Source organism: Cibotium barometz, chromosome 20 (genome assembly GCF_041138505.1).
Source record: "Cibotium barometz isolate CiBa-2024 chromosome 20, ASM4113850v1, whole genome shotgun sequence".
Taxonomy (NCBI): domain Eukaryota; kingdom Viridiplantae; phylum Streptophyta; class Polypodiopsida; order Cyatheales; family Cibotiaceae; genus Cibotium; species Cibotium barometz.
Window position 1 is genome coordinate 41,707,332 of NC_141065.1, and position 27,259 is coordinate 41,734,590.

General features: G+C 40.9%; 1 protein-coding gene across 1 annotated transcript; it reads left to right on the forward strand.

Annotated features, from left to right (window-relative positions):
• The first annotated feature begins 7,870 nt into the window (after positions 1-7,870).
• Positions 7,871-22,209, forward strand: LOC147627888 (uncharacterized). The gene is made up of 7 exons (XM_086814861.1): positions 7,871-8,204; positions 9,306-9,402; positions 9,567-9,684; positions 9,887-10,023; positions 21,215-21,317; positions 21,404-21,469; positions 21,560-22,209. Exons 1-7 carry the CDS (start codon positions 8,075-8,077, stop codon positions 22,016-22,018), a joined length of 1,110 nt encoding a protein of 369 aa, XP_086670987.1. The 5' UTR covers positions 7,871-8,074; the 3' UTR covers positions 22,019-22,209.
• The last annotated feature ends 5,050 nt before the right edge of the window (positions 22,210-27,259 follow it).

The window sequence follows — 27,259 nt, forward strand, 5'->3', positions numbered from 1 at the left end:
TGTTTAGAATTCAATGAAACTTCACTAATTTATTTATGCTTTTGAATGCTACCTTTAATTATAATTTAAGTGCTACCTTTAATTATAATTTAAGTGCATGCATGCTTGTGCACATGCATACACATGAGGAAGACACACATTTTATGTAAGTTAAACAAATCATTGGTGGCATCACTTGTAATTTGGATCTTCATTCCACAACAATGCAACCTATTCCACATGTTTACTAGCACTAGCAAACAATGAGCACAGGAAAATATGAAAATTCCCCCCCAAAAAAGAAGTCGAAGGCTCGTGCACAAGTTCTTTGGCAATGTTCTCAATATTGCATTTTCTCTTGTAGCATCCTTAACACCGTAGGAGGTCAATGGTGCATCAACTTATGACCAATCATGGAAGAGATACTAACACCTGCTAAATTTGAAGGCTTGAAGGAGCCATAAGGAGACTTCATATCGTAGGAAAGGACTTAACCCATCATTGCATAGTTATGGTGGCTTCGATATGCAAGATTGCATAGTTATGGTGGCTTCGATATGCAAGATTGCATGTTCATGGTTGGGATGGCTCCCCTCCTTAGAGTAGGAAAACCCTTTAGGGTGCTTAGAGTTGATTGACAAAATTTGTTGATCAACCCCTTCTTTGACATAAGCGGATAAATCTAGAGATGGCGGGAGGGGGGGGGGAGCTCGCACCCTTATATATTGGTGGTTGGTCAAGGTAGGCCTCTCTAGCTTGGAGTCACCTTATATATAAGTTAGCACTTTATGCCCCCCTTACATAGGCACTCTGTGGCCCCCTTATATATTGGTTGGTCACCTCTCTAGCTTGAAGTCACATTTAAACATCATGCTTCGGCCATTACACACATGCATGGTGCTTGAGATGGGGGATCATCATCAATGCTGATTCTCCTTCTCGATGCGTAATCTCCCCCCTCCAAGGCCCTAGCCATGCACAAATTATAGTACATTGTTTAAGTAGCCACCATGGAGCTTGGAGGAGAGGTGAATTTGAATAATGGATGGACAAGGATGAAAAGCATGCCTTGGCTAAAATAACCTTAAGGGCCCCTTAGTGTGTAAGAAGGTAGGAACACCTACCTCAATAAAACCAAAATACCTGAAAAGTTCCCTTATAATTTGTAAAATGACATCTAATGGGTCCTAGTTCAAACAAGCACTTTTATTGTAGGGGTATATTCGTAACTTTTATTGTAGTTGTATATCATAACTTTTATCGTAGGTGTATGAATTAAATGCCACTGACCTGGCATTTAATTAATACAACCTTAGGATATGAGTTCGACCCACCCCTTCCCTCTCCTCCTTCTCTCTTTCCCTCCCTCTACTTGTTGAATGCCCTTTGAGGCATTTTATAGAGAATTGTGAGACCTTAAATAGAAAGGATATGGGTGAGTGCATGCAAATAAAAAGCATATGGGGGTCATCATTTCATTGCCTTAAATAGAGAGGATATGGAGGGGTGAATGCATGCAAATAGAAAGTATATGGGGGGTCATCATTTCATTGCCTTAAATCAGGGTTCGGGAAAAGTCGGGTTCGCTTCAACCTTGGGCCGGTTCAGATTGTGCAAATACCTGTTCATCTAGAGTCGGGGAGGAAGTGGTAATTTGTTCAAAAATTCCATGAAAAGGATTGAAACCTCGTGGAGCTTTTTCGAAAAAGATTCCGGCCGGTTCACACTAGCACTAGGAGGATTAATTTATAAAGTATATAATATATAATATATATATTATACAATATAGTATATAATATATATTATACTATATTAATATTAGTATATAATTTATAGCTTTATAGACTATAGTAATACTATATACTATATAGAATTTAAATTTTATTCTGCAAACCGAAAACGTTGCAACTTGCTTTTTTTAGACTAGGCTTATCTTCAATGAAGTCCACACACCAGCGGCCACAAGGCTATCCTTTACGGTTCAAACTTCACCGTTCAAGCTTGAGCCTTGCATTGAACAACACTGCAACCTGCTACTGCTGCGCCCGCGCCCTCAACCATTCAACGCACAACGTGGTCCGTCAACATGCTGCTGCTGCTGCGCCCTCAACTATTCAACGCACAAGCCTCCAGCAATCGGGTTAGTGCTAGCTCTCACTTTTGTAATATGTATATTTGCTTGAAATTAAAGCTTTTCGAACCCTGAGTGGCGGCGGCGGCAAGGGATACGGTGGCTACGGGCACGGAGGTGGTGGGGGTTGGAAAGGAGCTGTAGCAGCTTGCCTCTGAAACGGAAGTCGGCCATTGAAGCACCGAGGCCCTACGTATGTATGGTAGAGTTAGAGGCTGCTATGGAGTAAGGTACCTCAAGGCTCAGGTAATCTCCCTCCTTAGCCGCCGTCACCAGCCAGGAGCCGGCGCCTCCTTCCCCTGTTGTCTCCCCCCTTCCTCCAGTCGTCGCCCTCGTCCCTCCTATGGCTTAGTCCTTGCCCGACCATGTTTCCTCTCCCTGGCTCAAAACGAGCACGTACCACGCGCACACAACGAGAGAGAGAGGTGATTTTGCCTCGCCTTAGTGCAGTGGTAACTTAGGCTTGCTTGCCTAAGGCCTTGCTCTGCGTGCACGGTGCGATGCAACCTGGGCCTTTGTCTCCGTTCTCACAGAGTGAAAAAGCACTGCTGGACCAGGGTGGCAGGGCACAATTCTGCAAATTTAGAAGACTTATTACGCATGCGACGCGAGTATCTCACAGAACCAAAAGGACGCCGGCGGCCGCCCTCTCTCTCTCTCTCTCTCTCTTCTTGGCGCGTGCAGCCAATTTTGAACCACAAAAACAGACGTGAGGGCCGAAGGGAGACGTGGCAGGTTAGGGCTCTGAGTGAAGCGCCGCTCCCCATGACCGAATATCCTCGTACATATATGCCACCTAACCATCAATAGCAGAACCACCCCCCACCTACACAAATTCTCACAAGGATTATTTGAATTTTGGCCTGCCATGTTCTACGTAGGCCTCAGCCTTCCTAATGAATTTTAACCATCCAAAAAAAATTAAAACTGCCACATACCACATTGCAATGCATAAACGTCCCAGATTCGATGGTATTTCGGACCACCGATGAGCTCATGGGTTAGAAATCCCACTCTAACCAACCACCACTAGTGGTATATGATATATCTCAATAGTCACGAGAAATAGGTTAGTAGAGTTGCCCAGATGATGTACAGCTAGAGTTTACGCTCGCGGGCACCCAAAAGTTCATGGCCAAGTCTGCGTTTATGCCTATTGCACATATAAAAATGACAGAATCAAAATCAAATGAAAGAAGCATCAAATAAAGATCCTAACTACTACTAGTCTGCCATCGCTAGGCACCAACTAGTGTCAAAAAAAACTTTTTCCCATCCAACAAAAATAAGGATAACAATTCACCCTAATCGGTTTTTCAATTTTGAATAGAAAAAATACATAATATCCATTTCTATAACTAAAAGAGAGAGAGAGAGAGAGAGAGAGAGAGAGAGAGAGAGAGAGAGAGAGAGAGAGAGAGAGAGAGAGACCCAAACCTTTTATAGTAATGCATGCTTGTGTGTGTATGTGTATGTGTGTGTGTGTGTGTGTGTGTGTCATAGATATTAGAAGTTCTTATTCCTTATGTATAATACATGTGCATGGGTGTGTTTTTCGATTGATGTATGTACTATGCTTGTTTATCTATCTAGGCATACCTAAAGGCTTGTGTGTGTGTGTGTGTGTGTGTACCCGCGCGCATGCGAGGTTCTTATTCTTTGTATTATGAAATTGTAGAAAAGGTGTCTATTTTGAGGTAAGGTTTATGCTTCATCATGGCACCTAAATCAAAAGATAAAAGACAAGGTACACTTCTTACTTGGGCTAGCATTGATGTAACTAACATTTCTAAAAAGGCTAAAAAGATTGTTGAGAATGAATCTGGTCCATCATCAGCTTGTGAGAGTGTTGCTAATGTTACTGATGAAGCCTTGAAGTCTATGTCTCTTGAAGAGAGGGCCGAGTATGATCCAAAAAATGAAAGGCGTGCACTCTTTCAAAAAGAATGGCTAGATGATTATAAGTGGCTCGAGTATGATGATAAGGAGGTGAAATTATTTTGCAAATTTTGCTTAAAGTATCCTCATCCACATTCTGCGTATTCCAAAGGTGGATCGATAAACTTCAAGGTAAGTAATTTTAAGTCTCATGCACATACTGATTGTCATAAGGCAGCTATGAATGCCGTGCTTATTGAGAATAAAGATTGCATTCAAAATAGTATGCAAAAAGTAGTAGAGATAAAAGATCAAGCGTTATTATGTTTGTTTAGAGGTGCATATCTCATTGCAAAGAGAAACATGGCATTTGCAGATTTTCCTCATATCATAAAATATGTGCAAGATTGTCATGCTCCATATACTACTACTCTATATAATGATGATAAAGCATTGGCTGAGATGATATTTTGTATGGCAAAGTGTCTTATGGATTTTACCATAAAGAAGGTTGTAGCTAGTCCATGGTTTGGAGTTTTAATTGATGAGTCTAATGATATCTCTCGACATGGTCATATGGTCATTTATCTTTCTTATCTTGAGAGTGCTAGTATTCCCAAAATGAGCTTCTATGGAATTGTGCGTGTTCATGATGGTACTGCTAAATCTATTTATGAGGCGATTCTTGAAGAGCTCAAGAAAATGAACCTTGATTTTTCTAAATTTGTTGCTTTTGGGTCTGATGGATGTGCTACAATGGTAGGAAAAGATAATGGAGTTCAAGCATTGCTTAAAAAACATGTGAATCCTTTCTTGACTTCGATACATTGTGTAGCGCATCGTGCTGCTTTAGCAGTATCAAATGTGGCCAAAGAGATGGAGTATTGCAAAAAGCTTGACAAACTAGTCAATGCTATTGCAAGCTACTTCAATGGAAGTTCCAAGAGATTAGAGGGCCTTGAAATCATGCAAGCTGATCTTGCATGCCCTATTCTTCGATTGGAACACACATTTGATATTAGATGGCTAAGCAGGTATCGAGCGGTAAGTATAGTTGTGAAATCTTTGGATTCTATTCTTACCATTACAAAGACTGAGGCCCCTCATAGTTACCGTGATTTATCAGATTTTGAGTGTCTTTATTGCTTGCATTTTATGGCTGACATTTTAAGAGGATTAGCTACTTTGAGTCAAATGTTCCAAAAGAAATTTGTTGATGTCACTACTGTTGAAAGTCTTGTACACAATGAGATTGCTTGCATCAAACAATATTATGTGGATGCCCCAGATATTGATATAAATGCTTATACATATGGAGTGAATGGATATGCTTTACTTCCAGAGTATGGTCCTGAAAAAGGATATTTATATGGTTTGAGAAATGCTTTGCGTGGTAATAGAATGTATGACCATGATTTGACTCGTGATTTGTTTGGGTAAGATTTGAACAGAGCATTGGATTTTCAAATATCTTTTGCAAATGCTGTGATTGAAAATTTAACTTCTAGGTTTGATGACAACTCTGTGTTGAGTTGTATGAAGGTATTGGTGCCTGCACAACATCCATTGTTAGAAAGGCCTTTGAAAACATATGGCATCAACGAGGTCGATCGAATATGTAAGTTCTATGGTTCCTCTAAAAAGCTTTATGTGCAAGATTTTAATGCAGTGATTAATCTTGAGCAGTTCAAAAGGGAGTATACAAAGTTCAAGCATCAAGTATCAAGGGATTGGGTGAGGTATAGTCTCCCAGAGGTAACTTCATCTATTGCATGCAATGATTTGTGGAAAGATGCATTCCCCAATGTATTATCTATTTGTCAAGTTGCCCTTGTACAATGTTCTAGTATTGTAATTTGTGAAAGAGGCTTTAGTGCACGTACTGTGATAAAAGACAAGCTAAGAAATCGTCTCGAGATAAAAAGTTTAGATGCTTTAATGAAATTGTATGTTGAAGGTCCTGAGGACTTGAGTGATTCAGAGTTTGCTGATAGTATAGCCTTGTGGGCTAGCAAAGCTCATCGACATTTATTCACAACTAATGGTATTTGCTCATTGGTCTTGCAATAAAGTTTGTAAGACATGGGTTTTATGCTTATTTTTTTCTTTGTAAACAACTAATGGCCGATGATGAGATATTGAAGTACTTGTGGATCCTAAGCTCACATGTACTTAGCATTTTTTCTTTCTTTTTTTAGGTTTTTTTGTACGTATGCTTAGCTTTTTTCATCTTTATTGTTTAGAGTTCTTTTTAGCTTTTCACGGCGGTTAAGTTGTTACTAGTTAGTGTTTAGTTGTTACTAGTTGTGCTTTATACTATTTTTTAGTTTTCTTACTTGTATGTGATTTTTTTCATGTTTTTTCTTTCTTTCTTTCTAATGCTTTATATTTTATTATTATGTACGTCTTTTAACATGCTTGTCTAATTGTTTAGCTTAGCTTTTGTCTTTCTTTCTTTTTATTGTTACAGAATTTTCATAAATGTATGCATTCTCTTTATGTGTCTCGATTGCTTGACTTTTTCTCATTATCCTTTCATTTCTTTCTTTAGTAGTCTCTCTCTCATTTTTAGTTTTACTTGTTATCTTTCAAATTGAAAAACTAAAATTGGTTTTTATTGTTTTTGGCTTTGTGCGGAGAATTAGTGATGTATATACTTCTCTGAGGCCACACACACACACACACACATACATATATATATATATCTTCATATATAAGTGTGCGTGTGTGTGTGTAGAGCTAGTTGTTTTAGGGTGTTTCAACTTTCAAGTAAGAATGCATAATGATACTACTTTATTATCATCGTGATTGCTTATGTTGAGTTTAGGAAAGTAAACCCCGGAAGTAAACCTATCAAATGAGTTGCCTTGCAGGTTTGTATAGTATTGAAAGTACTTTTAGTGCTTCAAGTCTTGGTAAGGGCTCCTCTATACCTCAATCTTCATCCTCTAACTTGATAGGCTTGGCATCTGTATGTAGTTCTTAAGGATGTCAAATTATCTTAGAAGTATTAGTAACATAGTTTTATAGAATGTGCATGCTTCATTGTGAATAGATAAACTTTTTCAAATGCATGTACAGGAACCTTTTTCTCTTCAAAGAGCAATGGTGCTTAGCAACAACCACTAAACGTTTACGGAGATGTCATACCAGGATTGGAAACATGCTCGCTTGCTTCTTTTAAGTATGATTTCTAGTCTCTTTATTTCAACTATGTGAAGTTGTATCAATGGTAAAATGCAGCATCTTAAGGTTTAAATGTTATAGCACATATACACTATGAAATGCATGTTATGATGGTTTAGAAAAGTCATAGAAGGATAGCATATTTAAGTTTAAATTTTATAGCACATGTACATTATGAAATGCATGTTATGATGGTTTAGAAAAGTCGTAGAAGGATATGGTCCGCCTTCTTCAAGTAGCAAGAGGGACTGTGATTCTTCATTCTTGTATGAAGAGGATCATGCCGCCTAAAATTTTGAAATACCTGTTCAACTTGTAGCGAGGAGGATTCATGGCCGGTTCATTAAAAAAAATTTCCCGAACCCTGCCTTAAATAGAGAGGATATGAATTAGGAGAAGGCCTTGGTCTCTTCTCTAAGTAGGACCGCCTGACTTTTTCAAGCATTACTCATTAGATACTAAAATGAAACCTTAAAAAAACACTCTTATTCTTGAAAATCTCACAGAATATATTTAATGGAAATGTAAAAAATATTTTGGGGCCATATATATATATATATGTATTGGTTCCTAGTTCAAACAAGCACTTTCATGTGTAATCAATGAACGCAACCCCACCCCACAACAATACCAAATAATAAGGCGGCCATAAGCAAGGTTAATATTTTACATTGCAATCACTCTCCCCTCAACACTGCATTTATATATCACACACGTTTTTTAAGGGTCGCCTTGTTTCGAGAGCATCCTCTCTGCCATTTAACGCATTTTGACATTTTGGGTCCTTGGGAAACAGCAGATTACAATGTGGGTCTGTGCCAATTGCCCGCCTTCATGATCCCATTGCTAGCATTTTTCTGCGTTTCTTTTGCTTCCTTCATAAGGGCGAGTTGAGCAGACATGACGGAATCTGAAGAGACCTGCCGAATCTGCCTAGAAACTTCCCCCTTCTGTGTCATTAGTGCATCCAAGCTCACCGATTCGCTCCTTCTGGATGAAGATCGCCTTATCTCGCCCTGTGGCTGCAGCGGTAACGCTCTCCTTCTTTTTCTACTTATTTTAATCCATAATTTCTAGACTTTTTTTTGGAATGGACATTTTTTAATCTCTAAAATTGAGTTTCTACAATAAATTTTTTGAACACATTATCTTTTCCGTGGGATAATTTTTCGGGGGGTTGTTTTTTTTTTGACATATGTAAATTCCTCATATTGAATCCTTAGAGTTATTTTAGGATTTTTTTAAATATTTGTCATCTTTTAATGGTTTTATTGATTCCTGCCTTAGCCAAGGTATATAACATCGCGAGATAACCAGTGTATATCTTTAAAAAACAAAAAAATATTGTCTGAATTATCTTCTAGACATATGCGAAATCTGCACGAGACATGCAAAGGTATAAGCCAATTTTTTTTTCATGATTGAATTTCCAAGGTATGTAGCAAAATTTCCAGGAATCAGCATCTAGATAGCTTTAGATATTTCTGATCTTTGTGACCAGGACTTTGATATCAATCATTCCATGGCTTTTCAAAGGCATCTAACAGTATATATGTGTGTGTGTGTGTGCGTGTGCGTGTTCTTGCACATGTACGGGGTTGTGTCACATTATGGCCCTTAAACTTTGCCACATTCAAGGGAAGCTGAAGGGGGGCCGTAGAAACCATGAAGGGCTACTCCTGGGCCTTACCATTTGAGGACAGTGGGGTTTCTGCCAGCAAAGCTGGCCCTTATCAGGCTTGCACTCATATGTCATCTCTTGGTGCCTGATCACATGGGACGTGCTAGCAAGGTTGTTGAGATGGTCATTATAGACACTTCCAACAATGTTTTCATTGTGTAACCAAAATTCACATTTTCAGATGTGTCTCCTTACGTATATGATGACGTATCTTATACAATTTTAGCTATGAATCAACAGATGCATTTAAGGATTCACCCTTCATCAGTGCAACAGTCTAGGACAGTAGTATGCACTTTTAAAATGAAAGATTTCTGCTTATATGCATACCATAACTATTTGATGATATGGTTTTCTTGGGAGAAGTATCTCTTTTTAGATGGCAAACATCAAAGTTAATGTGGATCATCATATTATGGGGTTTTATAATTGTTTATATGACATGCTCAGGGACACAAGCATTCGTGCATTTCAAATGCTTGAGGAAGTGGCAAAGTGCAGTAATGGCAAGTAGAAGGCCTGGTGCCAATTATAGTCCAGCTCTCATGTAAGCCTATCTTTAATCTCATGCTTTTGCTTCATTATTTTTGCAAGGCTTTGCATTATGATTGTGGCTTGGCTTTTGAAAATAGGTGGTCACAATCTTGATTCTATTGAGTTACTACGCATCAGTATGAGTTAGTGGTTCTTAGTAATCTGTCATCATAACAGATGCTCAGTATGCACGCAAAAGTTCTCTGTGGCACCCCCAAGTCCAGCTCTATTCAACAGAATTTGGAAGGGCCTTACTGGTTACTCATGCGAAGTTTCTGGGCTTTGCATACTGTTGGTGAGTTTTTTCCTAAAGGAAATTGTAATGTAGTCTTGTATATTTGATGGTGGTTGAATACATGAAGTCTATGATTTATAGAGTACCTTTGCGTGAAGTGATGCTTGAAAGTTGAGTTGTCTTTACAAGTTTCTGGTTACTATCAAGAAATTTCTTATTTGTTGAGGGGGATGCTTTGCCATATTGTGTGCCATACCCGCAGTGTGCTTGCTACCTGGCACTTGCGGGTCAATCACTGCTGGAGGAGTTGGGGAGTGGATTGATGTTGGCTCGTGAAGTCATTCCTTGCAGTTTTTCTTTCAATATGCTTGAAGAGAAGTGCTTGTCAAGAACATGCAGGTGATCATCAAGCTCTTGTCTTTTCAATGGATGGCAATGTGCATCTTATTTTTTCTTTGGTTGGTCATGTCCTTCTATTCTTTGCAAAACTTTCTCTTGTGTTTTCTTTGCTTTGTGTTAGTTTGTTGTTAAATATGTACAATTGTTTTCTCAATGTGCAAGCATAGATATATTCCAATCTTATGAAGGTATAAATCTATTATATAAGGTCAAGCTTGCATGAAGTAATTTTAATATTCTGAATAACATGATAAGAAATTGCTTGCAGCTCTAGAGTCTCATCTATTGATTTAAAAAAGTCCTTATTAAATAGCTCACTATTCTCATCCATGTGAGACATAATTTGGAAGAGTTCTCAACTGGCTTGGACTCAAACAAGCACCTGCATACAATTTTTCACCTAACTCCTCTTCATAATGCCCATATCTTGCCCATGTTATGTTTTGTGTCATGATGAGAAATTTTAAGATAGGGTTATGGGATTGGAAAACCTATAAGGCATGGATAGTGGGGAATGTGGTGTATTGGTGGGTTCATTTCTCAAATATAAGGAACCTAGGATTTTCCCTATGCACTACATGAAGTTAGAAGTAGAAATCTTGTACAAGAGTACCTATTCAATGGTAAGGCCACTTCTCATGGATGAGTGGTGTTGTTCAATCTTTATATGCTTATCTAGGCATTGAATACAAGATGTTTGCGAGTTGAAAATTGATACACAAACCAACCATATACATGAAAGGTTCGTGGCTAACAAAGTAAGTAGGGTGACACAGTTGAGTTATGAGCCATCCTCACCACATAGATGACCTACAACTGGGTCCTAGAGCACATACTAAACTCACTAGTGGTTTAGTAATTGAGGTCCACACAATGACGATTCATCACTTGGTTATATGTATACCCTTGGCTTATTTAGATTTTGGTTTATTTTGTAGTTTTAACCTTAATTGGGCCTTGGACTAGTGCTAGCCAATAACCCACGTTTAATGGATAAGCTAACCTGCGGTTAGGGTTAGGGCTTAGTCAAACATTGGGGCCAATAGGACCGGTCCATTTGGCTGAGGGCTAGTAAGGATGAGGTCTGAATTGGCTTATAGTCTCTTTAAAGTAAGCTAGAGGCTATATATGGCTAAAAGCTTAATAAAGTAGAGGGCCGATTATAGTAGGGTTATTAATATGTAAGTGACTTAGGGGTCAATTATGATGATTATGAGGATCCCTTGTGGTGGAGGAGCTCCGCCTCAACAAGAAGGACTTCTTGGTCAGAGTAGTTGGAGGTGGACAAGTGCACTAGTGGTATGGGATACAATTCGACCTCAGGCTTGGGGGTGGATTTGGAATTGAGCCTTTGGCGGGGAGGTGAGTCGTTAGTCACAATCTATCGTGCTAAGCGGTTCAGATTCGATGCAGGCTACTTCTAACCCTATTTGGGGTTTCCAGGTATGTGGTCCTTACAATGGTGTTAGAGCTAGACTTGTTGGCTTAGAGGATGAGTGGAGTAACTTTTTTTTTTTTCTGGGAAAAAGATCCTTCAATTAGTTAATGAAAAACAGGCACAAAGGGCTAAGTACAACCACGAAGGGCTAAATACAAACTCACCTCATATAAGGGCGGGAAACAAGTGATCATACGGGGAAGAGATACTTCTCCTCCGGCTGGCCGCTATGTGAGGAGAAGGCTATCTGATTGGAGTAACTTGTAAACCGATCGCTTGAATCTTATGGACTTTACCTAGTTCGGTTGCTTTTTGTGCTTTCCAAGGTTTGGGTGGTGTGGGACACATCGAATGCGAAGCGGTGAAGCATCGGATCAGAGAAGAGGAGATCACATCGGATGGGTGAGAGTGGTGTTTTACTGCTCCATATCCAAGGTAAAAAGCATCAGCTTGTTGGATATGTTTGCTTGTGTTTGCTTGTTTTCTAATAGGTCTACATGTGTGTGGTGTTGGGAGAATCTCTGAGGCCCTGGATCATCCATAAGTGAAGGACGGTTAGGACTGTTTTGCTGTACAAACAGAGAGCTGGCTGAATTCTTCAGAAAGCTGAATCTATGCATGGGAGTTTATGTTGCTTTCTGGAATTTTACTTGATGCTTTTTGTTTGTGCGCATGTAACTCCACCGGGTCGGTGTGGAATGTTTGGTTGAACACAATGCTGATCAATACACTTAAATACACAAAGATTTAATGGACAACAAGTACAATACAAGATGTAATTTGCTGAATTGACAAGAGACGCACAATGAGCCAGAACGGTCGGTCCCTCCCACTAATAATGTTTATTGATCTTGGGAGAATGAAGCACATAGTGCCATGGGCATTTCTGACTAGATCTCAAGTGCCCATTCTCCCTACTATCTTCTCTCTATTGTTCCATCAACACACGTCGGTGTCCCAGGTGTTCCAGGGTTTGTTATCGTAGATCTGGATTGGTTTCATTGGTATCAGAGCACAATCTCTTGCCTATTCTATCTAGGCAGACGATCCTATGGCTATGGACAGGACCCAAATGTTGAGATATCGAGCTCATCTGGTGAGGCGGTGGACACTGATGACCCGCCTGGGGGATAGGCCCCACACTTACACCACTGGCATGGTTGGTGAGATCTTGGGTAATATGCGGACAGTGGGATGACAGGCTGTGTGACAGCCATTCTAGAGACTGGCATAGTTATAGCGCCAGCTCATTTAGTCGGATTCACACTATAGAGAACCCGTGTATGTATTGGTTGAGTACCTTTCATATTATGAGTACTCTTATTCTTGTATATGGTGTGTTGAGTGTTGAGTGAAGAAGGAGAAGATTTTCAGCCTCTCACCTTGTGTGTTCTCTATTAGGGTTTTGTGAGTGTGTGTGTGTGTGCTTGCAAGAGCTCAAGCTCTCTTCCCTCCTGCATCTTTTCATGGTATCAGAGCCTGGTTCGTGCTAAGGGCTGAGCTACAAGCAAGAGAACTACAGGAAGCGGTACGAGGGTAAGAGCTTCAACTACTCTTTCCTATTTGTGTTGGTGACTACACCCTTGTCGGGAGCTCTATGGGAGGCACCGGTAACGATCTCTGATTGAGGAGCTTTCTTCGCGGGAGTAAAGCTATAGGGCAACTATATTGTCCTATCGGACACCCTTTTCTGGGCCGAAAACGCGTTTCGGGCGCGTCTGGACCTCTGTTTTTCAGAAAGCAGGCGATTTCGAGCACTGCGGGTAAGTCATCGATTCTCTGCAGAACCCTGTTTTAAGAACTGCAAGAAGACAGATTGACTGTGCAGACACTGTGGGTGCTGCAAAGAGGTCTACAATTGCCATTGGGTGTATGTATGCATATTGAAGTCACTGGTTGTGACATTTGAGAGTACTACAGTACCGCTGTGCAGAAAATACTGCAGGTCGTGCAGAAAAACCAGAGTGCAGTTTCTGGTAAAATTGTGTGTTTGGCAAGATGTCAAATGATGGAATAACCCAGATTGTGGCTGAGAAGCTTGATAAGAATAACTTCCATGCTTGGAGGTTGAGGTTGACGAACATCCTGATGGGAAAAGGCTATTGGGACTACATAGAAGGTGAGCACGAAGAGGCACCGGAGATACCGGATATAAATCCGACTGCTGCAGATGTGAAAGAGTTTAAAGACTGGAACCAAGGAGCCAGGAAGGTTATGTATTGGCTATCCATTAGTATACAGGACACCATGATTGGGCACATTCAGGATACCAAGTCCCCCAAGGAGACGTGGGACACCTTGGTAAAGCTCTATGAAACAAATACCAAGGCACGTAAGATACAGTTGAAGAATGAACTTCATACTGTGGAGAAAAAGAGCATGTCTGTGAATGACTATGCGCTGAAGATAAAGGATATTGTGGAATCTCTTGCATCTATTGGTGTGTCAGTAGATGATGATGACAAGGTGGAAGTCTGTCTACGTGGTCTCGGGCCACAATACAAGGCGTTTAAGACGTCTATTCAGACTCGGGAAAACATTCCCAACTTTACAGATTTGGTGTCTATGCTGATTATCGAAGAGAAGAGCTTGGGTGAAGACCAACAGTCTTCACAAAGCAAAAACAGTTCAGAGCAACAGGCCTTCTATACGAGTTCAGGAAGAGGACGAGGTAGAGGAGGCCGTGGACGCGGTCAAGGAGGTGGCCGAACAGGTAATCAGAATTATGGCCAGCAGCAGCAGCAGCAGCAACAATAACAGTCCCAGAATCAACAACAACAACAACACGCAGGTGGAAGAGGCAAATTCAGAGGCAGGGGGAGTCAAAGAGGCCGTGGAAATTGGCAAAGGCAATATAATGATGCACGTGAATGCTATTATTGTGGTAAGCCTGGATATGTGCAGGCAGAATGTTATAAGAAGCAGGCTGACATGCAAAATGAGAAAGTGCAGCAAAACAACTATGCATCCTCAAGCAGAAATAATGAGGATAATGAAAGGTTGTTTGTTATGCAGCATGTCGTGAATGCCATGTCTGAAAATGTTGATGCAGCACAAAAAGATAATGTATGGTATGTGGATTCAGGTGCTTCAAACCACATGACGAGTCGTGGGGAGTGGTTCAAGGAGATGAAAAACCCGAAAAGACCAGGTTTTGTGGAAACAGGGGATGACACTGCTCATCCAATTGCCCATGTCGGAGATGTGTCATTGTCTATGCAGGATGGCAAAGTGAAGTACCTTGCAGATGTACTTCATGTAACGAACATAACAAAGAATCTGGTTTCAGTTGGCCAGATGATTGAGCAGGGTTTGCAAGTTAGGTTTAACCCTGATGGGTGTTATGTTGAAGATTTCAAAGACAAGTGCAGGTTGGTTGCAAAAGGCAACAGAGTGGGCATAATGTTTACATTAAATGTAGACATGCCTGAAATGAGTGCTGCGATGTTTGCAAATGGTTTAGGAATTGTTGTAGACACAGACATTTGGCATAAAAGGATTGGACATGTAAATGTGCAGAGATTGAAGTCTATGCAGACAAAAGGAATTGTGACAGGGCTGCCAAAATTTAAAGTGGAAGGTATGCAGAAAATTTGTGAAGCATGCCAATTTGGGAAGCAAACAAAGCATGTGTTTTCACGTAACAGATATGTGAGCAGAAATGCACTAGATGTTGTGCATTCAGATGTATGGGGTCCTACAAAGACCATATCTATGGGAGGCTGCAGGTATTATGTGACTTTCATTGATGACCACACAAGGAAAGTGTGGGTATATTTCATGAAGGAGAAGAGTGAGGTGTTCACTCACTTTAAGAATTTCAGAGTTTTGGTTGAAAAGCAAACACGAAAATATGTAAAGTGTCTAAGGTCAGATGGAGGGGGAGAGTACTTCTTCAATGAGTTCTCTGAATTTTTGAAGAAGAATGGTATTCGGAGACAGTTTACATGCAGATACACTCCGCAGCAAAATGGAGTTGCTGAGCGGAAAAACAGGCACATTGCAGAGATTGCGCGAGCATTGATGGAAGAGAAGAATATGTCGCATTGCTATTGGGTTGAGGTTGTTTCTACAGTAGTATACATCATGAACAGGACTCCAACTGCAGCCATACATGATGTAACTCCAGAGGAGAGGTTTACTGGCAGAAAACCAGATTTGTCTCATCTGAAAGTCTTTGGATGCATTGCATATGTGCATGTGCCAGATGAGCTGAGAACTAAGCTGGATCCAAAAGCTAAAAAATGTGTGTTTATTGGATACTCCCTTGAGCAAAAGGGATACAGGTGTTATAACCCTGCTACACGTGAGTTGAGGGTAAGCAGGGATGTTGTCTTTGATGAGATGAGCAGCTGGTATGCTGTTGAAAAAGAAGCTATTGGGGCTGATGTGAGTGGAAGTGTGGTTGCACAGAATGCAGGTCAGCAATCACAGTCTTTGACTGGACCAGGAGAGTCCTCATCTAGTGGGTCTGTTGACAGACCATGGAGTGGCAGGCTGCGTCATAATACCAACCCTGCAAATGTGATTAGTACATCACGTAAAGGAAAAGAGAAAGTGGTTGAGCCTCTTGGTATGCCTGACATTTCTGCAGGGCATTCTCATGTTGATGGAGAGTCTAGTGGCTCAGATATGAGCCTTGATGAGGAGCTTGGGATCCCAACTATGAGAACACCTGGTGTAAAGAAGGCTATGGAAGCCATGAATGAAAAGCTGCGAAGATCTGGGAGAGTAAAAAATCCTGTGCAGAGATTTACGTATGATGGTTATGTGGCACATCACTATGCATATATGTCAAAGGTTATGCAGGTTGTTGAGCCCACATTCATTGATGAGGCTGTTGGAAATGTGTGTTGGGAGAAAGCTATGGATGAGGAGATGGATGCACTATATGGAAATGAGACTTGGGATTTAGTGCAATTGACTGAAGGCAAGAAAGCCATTGGATGCAAGTGGGTGTACAAAGTTAAACATAATAGTGATGGAAGCATAAACAGGTACAAGGCTTAGATTGGTAGCAAAAGGATATGCGCAGACATATGGGATTGATTATGAGGAAACTTTTAGCCCAGTTGCCAAGATGGCAACGGTGAGAGTTGTGATAGCAGTGGCTGCGTCAAAGCAATGGTCTTTACATCAGATGGATGTAAAGAATGCATTCTTGCATGGGGATTTGCAAGAAGAGGTGTATATGTTGCAGCCACCTGGATATGAGGATGTGGGTCACTCCGAGCATGTTTGCAGGTTGAAGAAAGCCTTGTATGGCTTAAAACAAGCACCAAGAGCATGGTCTGATAAGATTTCTGAATATCTTGTCACTATTGGCTTTCATGTAGCCAATGCAGATTTCTCGCTGTATGTGAGACATGGTGATAGAGGAGTTGTGCTTGTTGTCATCTATGTAGATGACTTGATCATTACGGGGGACCATGATGCAGAGATCTTTGATGTAAAGATCTTGCTTAGACAGAAGTTTGAGATGAAGGATCTGGGAGAGCTCAGATATTTCTTGGGCATTGAGGTGATTAGGTCACCACATGGTATTGGATTACTGCAGAGACAGTATGGCTTGGACATGTTGTTCAAGTGTGGTATGACAGGCTGTAAACCTATTTCTGTACCATTGGATCAGAATGGCAAGTTGAGTGCAGATTCAGGAGAGATCTTGGAGGATCCTACTATGTACAGACGCATAGTAGGAAGTTTGATCTACATGACGATCACTAGACCAGATTTGAGCTATGTTGTTGGGTTGGTGAGTCAGTTTATGCAGGTTCCACGGAAACCGCATTTGGATGCAGTGAGACGCATACTGAGGTATGTGAAGTCTACTTTGCATTGTGGACTATTCTATGAGACTGGGACAGAGATATGTATACATGGGTACACAGATGCTGATTGGGCTGGTAGTATCTCAGATAGAAGATCTACCATTGGATTCATGTTTTCTTTGGGGAGTGCTGCTGTGACTTGGAGCAGCAAGAAGCAGCCTACGTTGCTCTATCGAGTACAGAGGCCGAGTACAGAGGAGCTGCTATGGTAGCATGTGAGGTAGCTTGGTTGAGAAAGCTACTTGTAAATTTGGGTCTATCAGTGGATAGACAAGTTGTCATTTTCTGTGACAACATTAGCAGTATACAGTTGGCTAGGAACCTAGTCTTTCATGCTCGTACGAAGCACATAGAGGTCCATGTTGAGTGAAGAAGGAGAAGATTTTCAGCCTCTCACCTTGTGTGTTCTCTATTAGGGTTTTGTGAGTGTGTGTGTGTGCTTGCAAGAGCTCAAGCTCTCTTCCCCCCTGCATCTTTTCACCAAAGTTGCGAGGGACACAAGGAGAGGATTAGAACTCTCGAGCACATGGTGGGACAATACATCAGGATAATCGATACACAGCTTGACCACCATAACTCTTTGACGAGACAGCTTTGTCAAGAGCTTCAGGAAAAAGATGCAAATTTGAAGATGTATTGGGAAGATCCTCATGTGAGGACAATTATGGAAAGCAAAAGGGTTATGGAGGTGAGTGCTATATATGTTTTCCTAGATTTGGCATCAATGTTGGAAATAAATCCCAAGAAGTTGGCTTTTCACTATCTTCTTCAGGAAGGGGATATTGTCCTTGATGCATGGGGTAAGTATCAAGTAAAGCCGGTGTCACCATTTGGCCACCCAATTGGTCCACCCGTGCTTTCTTATCATGTATGTACATTGGACTGGTGTCCATGCAAGTTGTATATGCCGGGGATTGATGCCACTCATGTGATACTGTGGACTTGGCTTTCCGTTGGGACTTGTGCCTCCATGTACATGACCGGAAATGCTTGGTGGATTGGTGTTCCATTGGGTCTGGTACCTCGTGTACTTGCCTGGAGCAAGTCTATTTTAGTATAGTCTCATGAACGGGGATTGTCCATACCAATGCTGCATTGCATAGCATCTTTATGTGCTTGCTTGCAATTGAAATTGCATGTTGTTTTCATGCTTGCTTGACCAATGTGTAGTTCCGGGTAAGGGGATGTCCGCCCGCGAATCGTGCGTGTGAAACTGTCTGCTGACATGGTTATGTGGCATGTGACAGGTGATAAGTATTGGTCATAAACTTGGCCTTAGGAGTTAGCACTAATTTATAAGTGAGTGTGTACACACTTCATTAAGTTTTGGGTGACCAAAACTTACTTATAAATTATGACTAGCCTGGTGTTCACACACACTGATGTCTCGAGGCACAAAGCACTTGCCTGCCACCTACATTGGACAACTCACCACCTCTCTCTTCCTTCTCTCTCTAGAGATGGGCGCCTCCTTCATGAGGGCTATTGGGCTGCATTTTCTGCACTTTTCTCCTTTCCAACTCCATTTCCAAGCTTGCTAAGGTGTTTCTCAAGCTTCCAAGAGTGTTTCCGGATGCTAATCACTCTCCTACACACTCCCAGTGACTGAAATTCAGCAAAACAGCTCTCTTTATTGTTGTAAATTTTGGTCTTTTTGCCGAAAACCCTAATTTAAGCCCTCCTTTCTCAAGTTGAACCATAGGGGAAGCTTTCCCAAGGTTCCCTTCATCCTCTTGAAGACTTTTGTCGTGAAGAAATACGACAAATCGAAGATCTCTTCACTCCAAGGACTTCCATCGCGAAGACTTCCGCTGTCATTGACTCTACTTGCAATTGGTAAGCTTTAATGCTTAAATATGGAAGCTAGTAGCAGGAGGGAGGAACCAGATTACAAGATCACATACCCTGTGTAGTGTTCTCTTGTCCTACGTGCTCTCTTGCAGATTGTTGCTACCATGTGTTGGTGGAACAATAGATAGCAGATGGTAGGGAACATGGGCACTTGAGAGGGTAGTGTGGATTACAAGTCTACATCGACAACCACTTGTTTGCAATACTGTATTCATATGCATTGGTATGGAAATCTGGTCAGAAATGCCTATGACACTATGCACTTGATTCTCCCAAGATCAATATACTTTATTTGAGGGAGGGATCGGCCGTTTCGGCTCATTGTCTCTTTTCAATCCAGCAATTACTTCTTGTATTTGAGCAAGTGTCCATCAAATCTTAGTGTATTTAAGTGTATTGATTAGCATTGTGTTCAACCAAGTCAACCAAGTTACAGCCAGATCTGGGGTTGATTGAACCTCATCAGTCCTTGGTTGTAGAGGAAGCTTCCAGATATTCTTCCTGAAAGAGAAAGATGGCTCTTGTTCCGAAACTACCTATCATTCGAGGTGGAGACAGGGATTCTTTTAGAGAGGTGATGGCTCGGAAGATGTCTCGCAAGGAGCAAAACTAATAGAAGATGCAAGCCCCTCTGGTAGAAGATGGACCAATGGGATGTTCCATGCGTGATTGTTTTGGGAGCTAGTGTTCTTGCCACGAAAAGAACAAAGTTTCGGAGGAAACTTAGACGCTATTTTGGGTGTTGTGGACTTTGGTTTTCTCCTCGATATTTATGGGATTTTGTCCCAAAAATTTTGATTGTACATAAATATATTGGCGACAGGCTTTTTATCGAGATAAGTATTTATGTTTAATGCTTTTCTTTTACCAATATTTGGTATTTTGTACATATTCAACTCCCCTGTTGATGCAAGTGGAGAGTGTTTCTCATGTCTATCTTGAGATGTGTTTCGGGAAAGTTCTTTTTTGAAAGGCATTTTCGTTAGAAAACATTCTGATTTTGGAAAAGGCTTCTCTATGGTTTTAATGAATTGTTTATGGTTTTGGTCTTGTGTATTGGAGGCTCCTAGCAATATGGGATGCTATAATTGTCGCCTACACGAGGATCTCATATGGGAGTATTCTAGTGGTATGGGACGCTCGAATATGTCGCATATGCGGTTAAAAAACTATGAATTATTTATCAATATCATGGATTGGCTGATTCTAGTCTATGAGCTGTATCGAAGCCAACATGGCAGGCATATTGTACTTATATGGTTGGTCAAACATATGCAGGACCGTCTTGGACAATAGTGTGCTAGTTGAGCTTCCTTGGCTTGTGTGAACATGTGCTTGTTTTGGCGGCTTTGCGGAGAAGGATTTCTCACATCGATCATGCCATGTCACATTCCTTTTGCATGTATGTGGATGGATCCCCCAGAAAAAGACTCTGGTGTGAGCCCACTGACATGTCAACAGGAGTTTGTCTTTTGTAGGTATGTGGATGGATCCCTTGGAAGGACTCTGGTGTGAGTCCATTGACATGGCAAAGACGTTCCCCTACGTCTACACATGAGCATGGAGTCTCTTGTGAAGTAAGGGGTCTACTAGATTTGGAGCTAGGACCTTGTCAAAACAAGGATCAAGTTCAAACCTCTAACCCAACGGCTCACAATCAAAGGTTCTCTTAATGTTATTATGCGTGTGCACAATATTTTCTTTTTTAAATTTATTCATGCATGAAGAAAGCATTAGTTTAATTTTGTTTTTCTTGGCACATTGCATTTTGTACGTGGAAGGAATCCCCAATCCATGCTGTACTTCATGTCCTATTAGGAATGCATGGACTGCAAAAGCTTCTATAAAGAATTTTGAAGCCCAGTTTGTCTTGGACCAGTCATACTGGACAGCCGGTATGCCTCAGAATGTTGGTCTTTAATGATGTTGCCAAGCGGATTTCTTAGGAACTTCGTTTTGATTTACTTACATTTTGCATGAGGTTCAGCTCTTGGTTCAAACTTTCCATTTTTCAATGCTAATATAAGAGCTGCAAAGCAGGCAGGCTAACGACATGAATGGTGAGCTGCAGCCTTCTAGGAGGCAGGTGGGGATCAGGGCGTCTTAATCTACATCCAGGCACTTTGTTGGTGGCTACTCCAGCAATTCCATCTCCTTTCTACTTTGGTTCAGTGGTGAGAGTTGTTCATATGGTTTGTGCATTATCCAACCACAAGATTTGTGAGGAAGCTAAAATGTTTGGGGTGCTTGTTGGTACAAGGTACTTCTTTATGAGCATAAGCGATGCAGTGGGTCTCGTGGCGTGATACTAAATATGCCGCCAGAGGTATGAGTTGTATTCCTTGGTTGGGCTGTAGAATCTTGAAACTTGCCACTTTGTAATGTCATTTTGAGAACTCTGTGCTGGTGTTGGCAGGAAGAGAGGATAAACGATTGGGAAAATAAATTGGCTCCTACACTTAACAACCTGCCTGTTTTGGGACGTATCGCACATGGTATGGGCGGTCCTGTTGCCCAACATGACTGGATGATCTTGAATAGATGCCTTTGCTGTGCCTCAGTCTCTTTGAAAGAGTCGCCCTGCTTGAACCAGATTGACCCAGAGAAGAACCCGCTTCACAGCAAGGATTGGGGCCAAGAGCTGCTGCCAGGTGTTTTTCTCGGGCGAGAAGTATCGCCAGTGTTTCTGCATGCCAAAGACGATTCCACGATCCTTGCCCATCAGGTGCTTCATGGACATGCAGAATGGTTTGTTGGGCAGCTTTGGAGTGAGGTGAAGCGGGGCCTGTGGATAACGCAACAGAATGCTTCAGAGATTTTACTTTCCACTCCTCCCCATGAACTGTGGAATGCCCTGACAAGGAATCGAAGCTAGAGGACATATACTATGTATCAATTAACATCTACCCATGGCATGCAATGCCTTGGAATCTGTACTAAAAGCCTGTACGTATGTAGAGGGCAGTGGGACCGTGTATTTACAGTTTGAATTCTTTCTTTTTCCATGCAGGCGCTTGTGCGCGGATGAAATGTGCTTCCAAACTTGGAACAAGTTCTTCCTCGAGCATTAAATTCAATCTTGAATATGATATGATCCAGTGATAGAGATGGTTGAAGCCCCTTTTTATTTAGATGACCGTGTCAATTTCTCTCTTTGACTATACCCTCCAACACATTTATTGTGATCATCTCTGCAGTTTTATCTGCACTGATATATTAATTCCCTACCCTAGAGTATCAGGTGACTTACCTCATGAACTCTATAGACGAAGCTGCCCCCAGCCATTCCCCCTGTAAGCAGATCCACTCCTGAAGCATCCACAGGGTATATCCCCTAAAACTTGTACGAGTGCTATGCCTTTAGCCAAGAGTGCTAGGGAGAGTCTCTCTTTGAATAAAGGGCCTTTGTAAGAAACGATTAATAACCTTTTCATTAGTCTAGAAACGGTTAGAAAGTATTTCAAGAAAAACCACCACCTATGACCATTACAAGAAAACTTAAATGTCCCCATCCGGCCTTCACTTGACACATGCCCAAACCCACTTCTTTCGATTTACCATTGCCAATTTGACGGATGTAGCAAGAAATCATATAACGTGAAAGGCCAAGGATCATGAGGGTCCCCAAACGAGGTATGAAAAACCATTGCGCATCCTTGCAAATGTTTCAGTGACAATTTGCAAGGGCTTTTCCCATACTCCGATGCTCGATGTTGGAAAAGCATTTGCTCAATGTTCTACCCTCCTGTTATTTACTGTGAGTGATGGATATGCTCTATTTTATAAGGTCTCCTATATGAGTAGTAATCATTGTGGTGAGTATACGAACACTCCATAGTTCGTAGTTTAGACATTGGATGGTGGGGACAAATGTAGCGAGATGGTTAGGAGATGGCTTATGTAGACTTGGTATTCTCTGTCAACTAGGATGTATGTTTGTTCGGGCTATGAGACTTGTATTTGTGAGTGTTGAACCACGAAATTGAGTACATATTGTTTTTCAGGTTACGGGACTCATTTAAGGGTCCGGACTAGCTCAGATGGTCGCGGACAATACAATATTATAGTTTAGTGTTATAATTTAATAATATGGTCCTAGTGGACAATATAGTTGGTTGGTCATTTTGGACTAGATCGTGGGTTGATCGATATGGTCGACCTTGGGCATTTTATAAAGACTAGCTTGGTAGCCTTTGTTCACCATTGATTTCATTCTACTTTGGATCTAGTAGATTCATTATAGACCATATCGCTAGATCTTGCGCTCCCTTTGGCATGGAGACAAAGGAATGTAGATACATTATTGCTATCATTGTTACTAGCGTCGTGGATTCGTTGATGACCTTGATTCAACATACTACTATAGTTTTTGAAGCATTGCAAGTTTTGAAGAACCAAATATGAGACAAGAAATCAGATAAGCATACATAAGCTTACAACAGAAATGTATTTTGAAGGAGAGGCAATAGAGTGATTGATACTGTAGGTAAGGAATATGCAAGTGATGGTGAGGATCACCAAGATCAGTGTAAGATCCCTGTTCCCACCGAGCAACAGATTTGGGATACTAGCAGCGGAAGTAGCACTTCTCGCGCGGGACAGGGGTCCCACATTCGAGGCCTCACCCACGGATATCCGGATAAGAGACTAATCCGTCGGTTGTTACAAAACCGAACCCGGAAAAACTTCCTTTACCGGAAAGCACGGGCGATTCCACCAGGATAACTTTTTACTCTAACGTAGTCAAGATCATTTCTGAATCGAGCTGATCCAATTACATCTATAAGATACTTGGTCAGATCAAGGGAGAAACTTGCACTTGGATCATTGGGATCAACGCTTTTTTTCCCATTCAAGAGGCACAGCCGTTGATTCCTATCCATAGAACAGTTGCTATCCGGGATTTATTTTATCTATCGTAAAAACAAAAGTTTGAGTCTCGATTTACGGATCCATCAGTCCAGCCTAACCCCATCCAGTCCCATGGGTTAGCCAACCGTCCAACCACTGTAGTGATGGGATCCAATTAATAATTTGGTTAGGTTTTGTCCCGGGTACCAAGGAAAAGAGTTCCAAGGCCCCCTAGCCGGATGTTCATGCAAAATAAAACTAGTCACACCACTCACACACCCAATATGAAATTGCCTTTTCACAGATTCAACCAGTTTAAAACAGTCCTTTAATAAAACCATAGTATCACTGATCACCATCTTCCAATTTATCCAGTTGATTCTTAATTTTTCCATCATTCCTTCATCAGAGTATTTATGGCATCATTGGCAACTAGGACGCTCACCACCTGTCCACTCAGGGACCGTTTCCTAATCCCTAGCCCATAATACTTGGCAATATAATCACTTATCAAGATGGACTCTCGTTGAAGATCAGCAAGATCAACCAACAGATCCATATAAAGAGCCATGGACTCATCCATTGAAGACCAGCAAGGTCAATCAACCAGATCCATGCCTGATTTCAGAAAACAACTCCAACTCTTGTTCCAATATCTTCCTCGACGCACGCGTGGGTATCCTAGGCGACCCAGAGCCCGAGCACCGTATGGTCAGCACCCTCTAGGATCCTTCGCAGGTGACCTAGCGCTTCACTCATAGGCCGCTTCCTTGGCCCCTCATCCACCGTACCGGAAGCTCACCATTTTAATCGCACCGAGGCTGGTCAAGACCTCGGCCGACCTTGCTACGCGAGACGTCCTTCATTGACTCTCCGTCAGCAGTTGCAACATTATCAGTTAGGTCTCCACGACCTTAATCACAAGATAGTCACAATGCTCCCCCAGCAATCTTGACATAAAACAGTCATTTACAAACAGCATTTACAAACAGTTTACAATACAGTTTCTATTTTTACTTTCAATTTTCCACATTATCCCTCATCAATCCACATTACTTATTCCATATTCCATTTACATGTATACTCATCCTATCACATCATTTTCCATCTCAACACTTCATATTCCTTCTCATCACATATCGTATATTCACATCCATACATATATCCACATCCACATCCACATCCACATTCACATCCACATCCACATTCACATCCACACATCCACATCTACATCCACATCTACATCCATACATCTATTTTCACATCCACATCTACATCCACATCTACATCCACATCTACATCCATACATCTATTTTCACATCCACATTCACATCCACACATCCACATCTACATCCGTACATCTATTTTCACATCCACATCTACATGCACATTCATGCATCCACATCCATACATCCACATCTACATGCACATTCACATCCATACATCCATACATCCACATCTACATACACATTCACATCCATACATCCACATCTATATGCGTACATTCTCATCTACTATCCACCTCCACATTCACATCCACATCTATACATCTACATCTACATGCATACATCCACCTCCACATCCACATCTACATCTATACATCTACATCTACATGTATACATCAACATCTCCATTCACAACTACATCTACATGCATACATCCATATCTCCATTCCCATCTACATCTATACATCTACATCTACATGCATCCATCCACCTCCACATCCACATCTACATCTATACATCTACATCTACATGTATACATCCACATCTCCATTCACATCTACATCTATACATCTACATCTACATGTATTCATCCACATCTCCATTTACATCCTCATCTACACATCTATTTCTACATGCATACATCCACATCTCCATGCATACATCCACATCTCTATGCATACATCCACATCCACATCCACATTCACATTCTCCTCATACATCTACATCTACATGCATACATCCACCTCCATATTCACATCCACATCTATACATCTACATCTACATGCATACATCCACCTCCACATCCACATCTACATCTATACATCTACATCTACATGTATACATCAACATCTCCATTCACAACTACATCTACATGCATACATCCATATCTCCATTCCCATCTACATCTATACATCTACATCTACATGCATCCATCCACCTCCACATCCACATCTACATCTACATGTATACATCCACATCTCCATTCACATCTACATATATACATCTACATCTACATGCATCCATCCACATATCCATTTACATCCTCATCTACACATCTATTTCTACATGCATACATCCACATCTCCATGCATACATCCACCTCCACATTCACACTCACATCATCCATACATCTACATCTACATGCAAACATCCACATCTCCATGCATAATAAAATTCTTTTAATTAATCTAGGATGATAGTTCCTAGAATATGGTAGGAAGTCCTCTTTTTATGCTTTGAATGAATTTATTTTATGCGTAATTTCTATAAAAATTTTGCCATAGCTCCGCTACTATGACTGATAAATCTCAATTTTTTTCTAAGGGATAAAGCTTATCATTAAGGAAATAATTAGAATGGTCTCTAATTGGGTCATCAATCCATAATGGATTGAATCATCAATGTGCATAAACTAAAAGTATAGAAAAAAGCCATTAATTTGGCCTCAAGCATAGCTTAATCTTGGATTAAGGAAAAGGTTTATGAAAAGCTTCATTTGGATTGAGAATGGGTCATGAGTATGACCATTTCTTGAGTGAGAGAGAGAAATTACATAAAAACCATTAGAATTTAAACATAAATGGAAATTAACTTCAATAGCATTTATTAAATTATGTAACTCTTCACTACTATTCACCAATTAACTTCAATAGCATTTAAAAAACCATACCAATTAAGCTTCTCAAGCTTGAGAGGGGTTGAGAAGAGAGAATCATTGAGAAATTATAGAAAAGATCAAAATTCAATATACTTACCTTATGATTTGCTTGATTCTTTATTCACGGTAGAGGCCCCCAACCAATCAATTGGTTTAGTATGTTGATGGAGCCACCAATGGGGATTGAAGAAAGAGAGAAGTATAAAAAACTAGTGAATTATTAAAGAATTCACAGTTCTTGGCTTAGGTGGAGTAGAGTAACAATGCATAAGACACTATATCTTTTGGCTTAGGTAGAGTAGAGTAACAAGGCATAAGACACTATATATTTTGGCTTAGGTGGAGTAGAGTAACAAAGCATAAGACACTATATATTTTGGCT

Bases quoted from the DNA above. Each gene is read 5' to 3' on its own strand.
- LOC147627888 (XM_086814861.1), top strand. From the start codon at position 8,075: ATGACGGAATCTGAAGAGACCTGCCGAATCTGCCTAGAAACTTCCCCC. The intron at 10,024-21,214 runs GTGATCATCAAG...GGTGAGCTGCAG, and splicing joins TGCTTGTCAAGAACATGCAG to CCTTCTAGGAGGCAGGTGGG. The intron at 21,470-21,559 runs GTATGAGTTGTA...TGGTGTTGGCAG, and splicing joins TACTAAATATGCCGCCAGAG to GAAGAGAGGATAAACGATTG.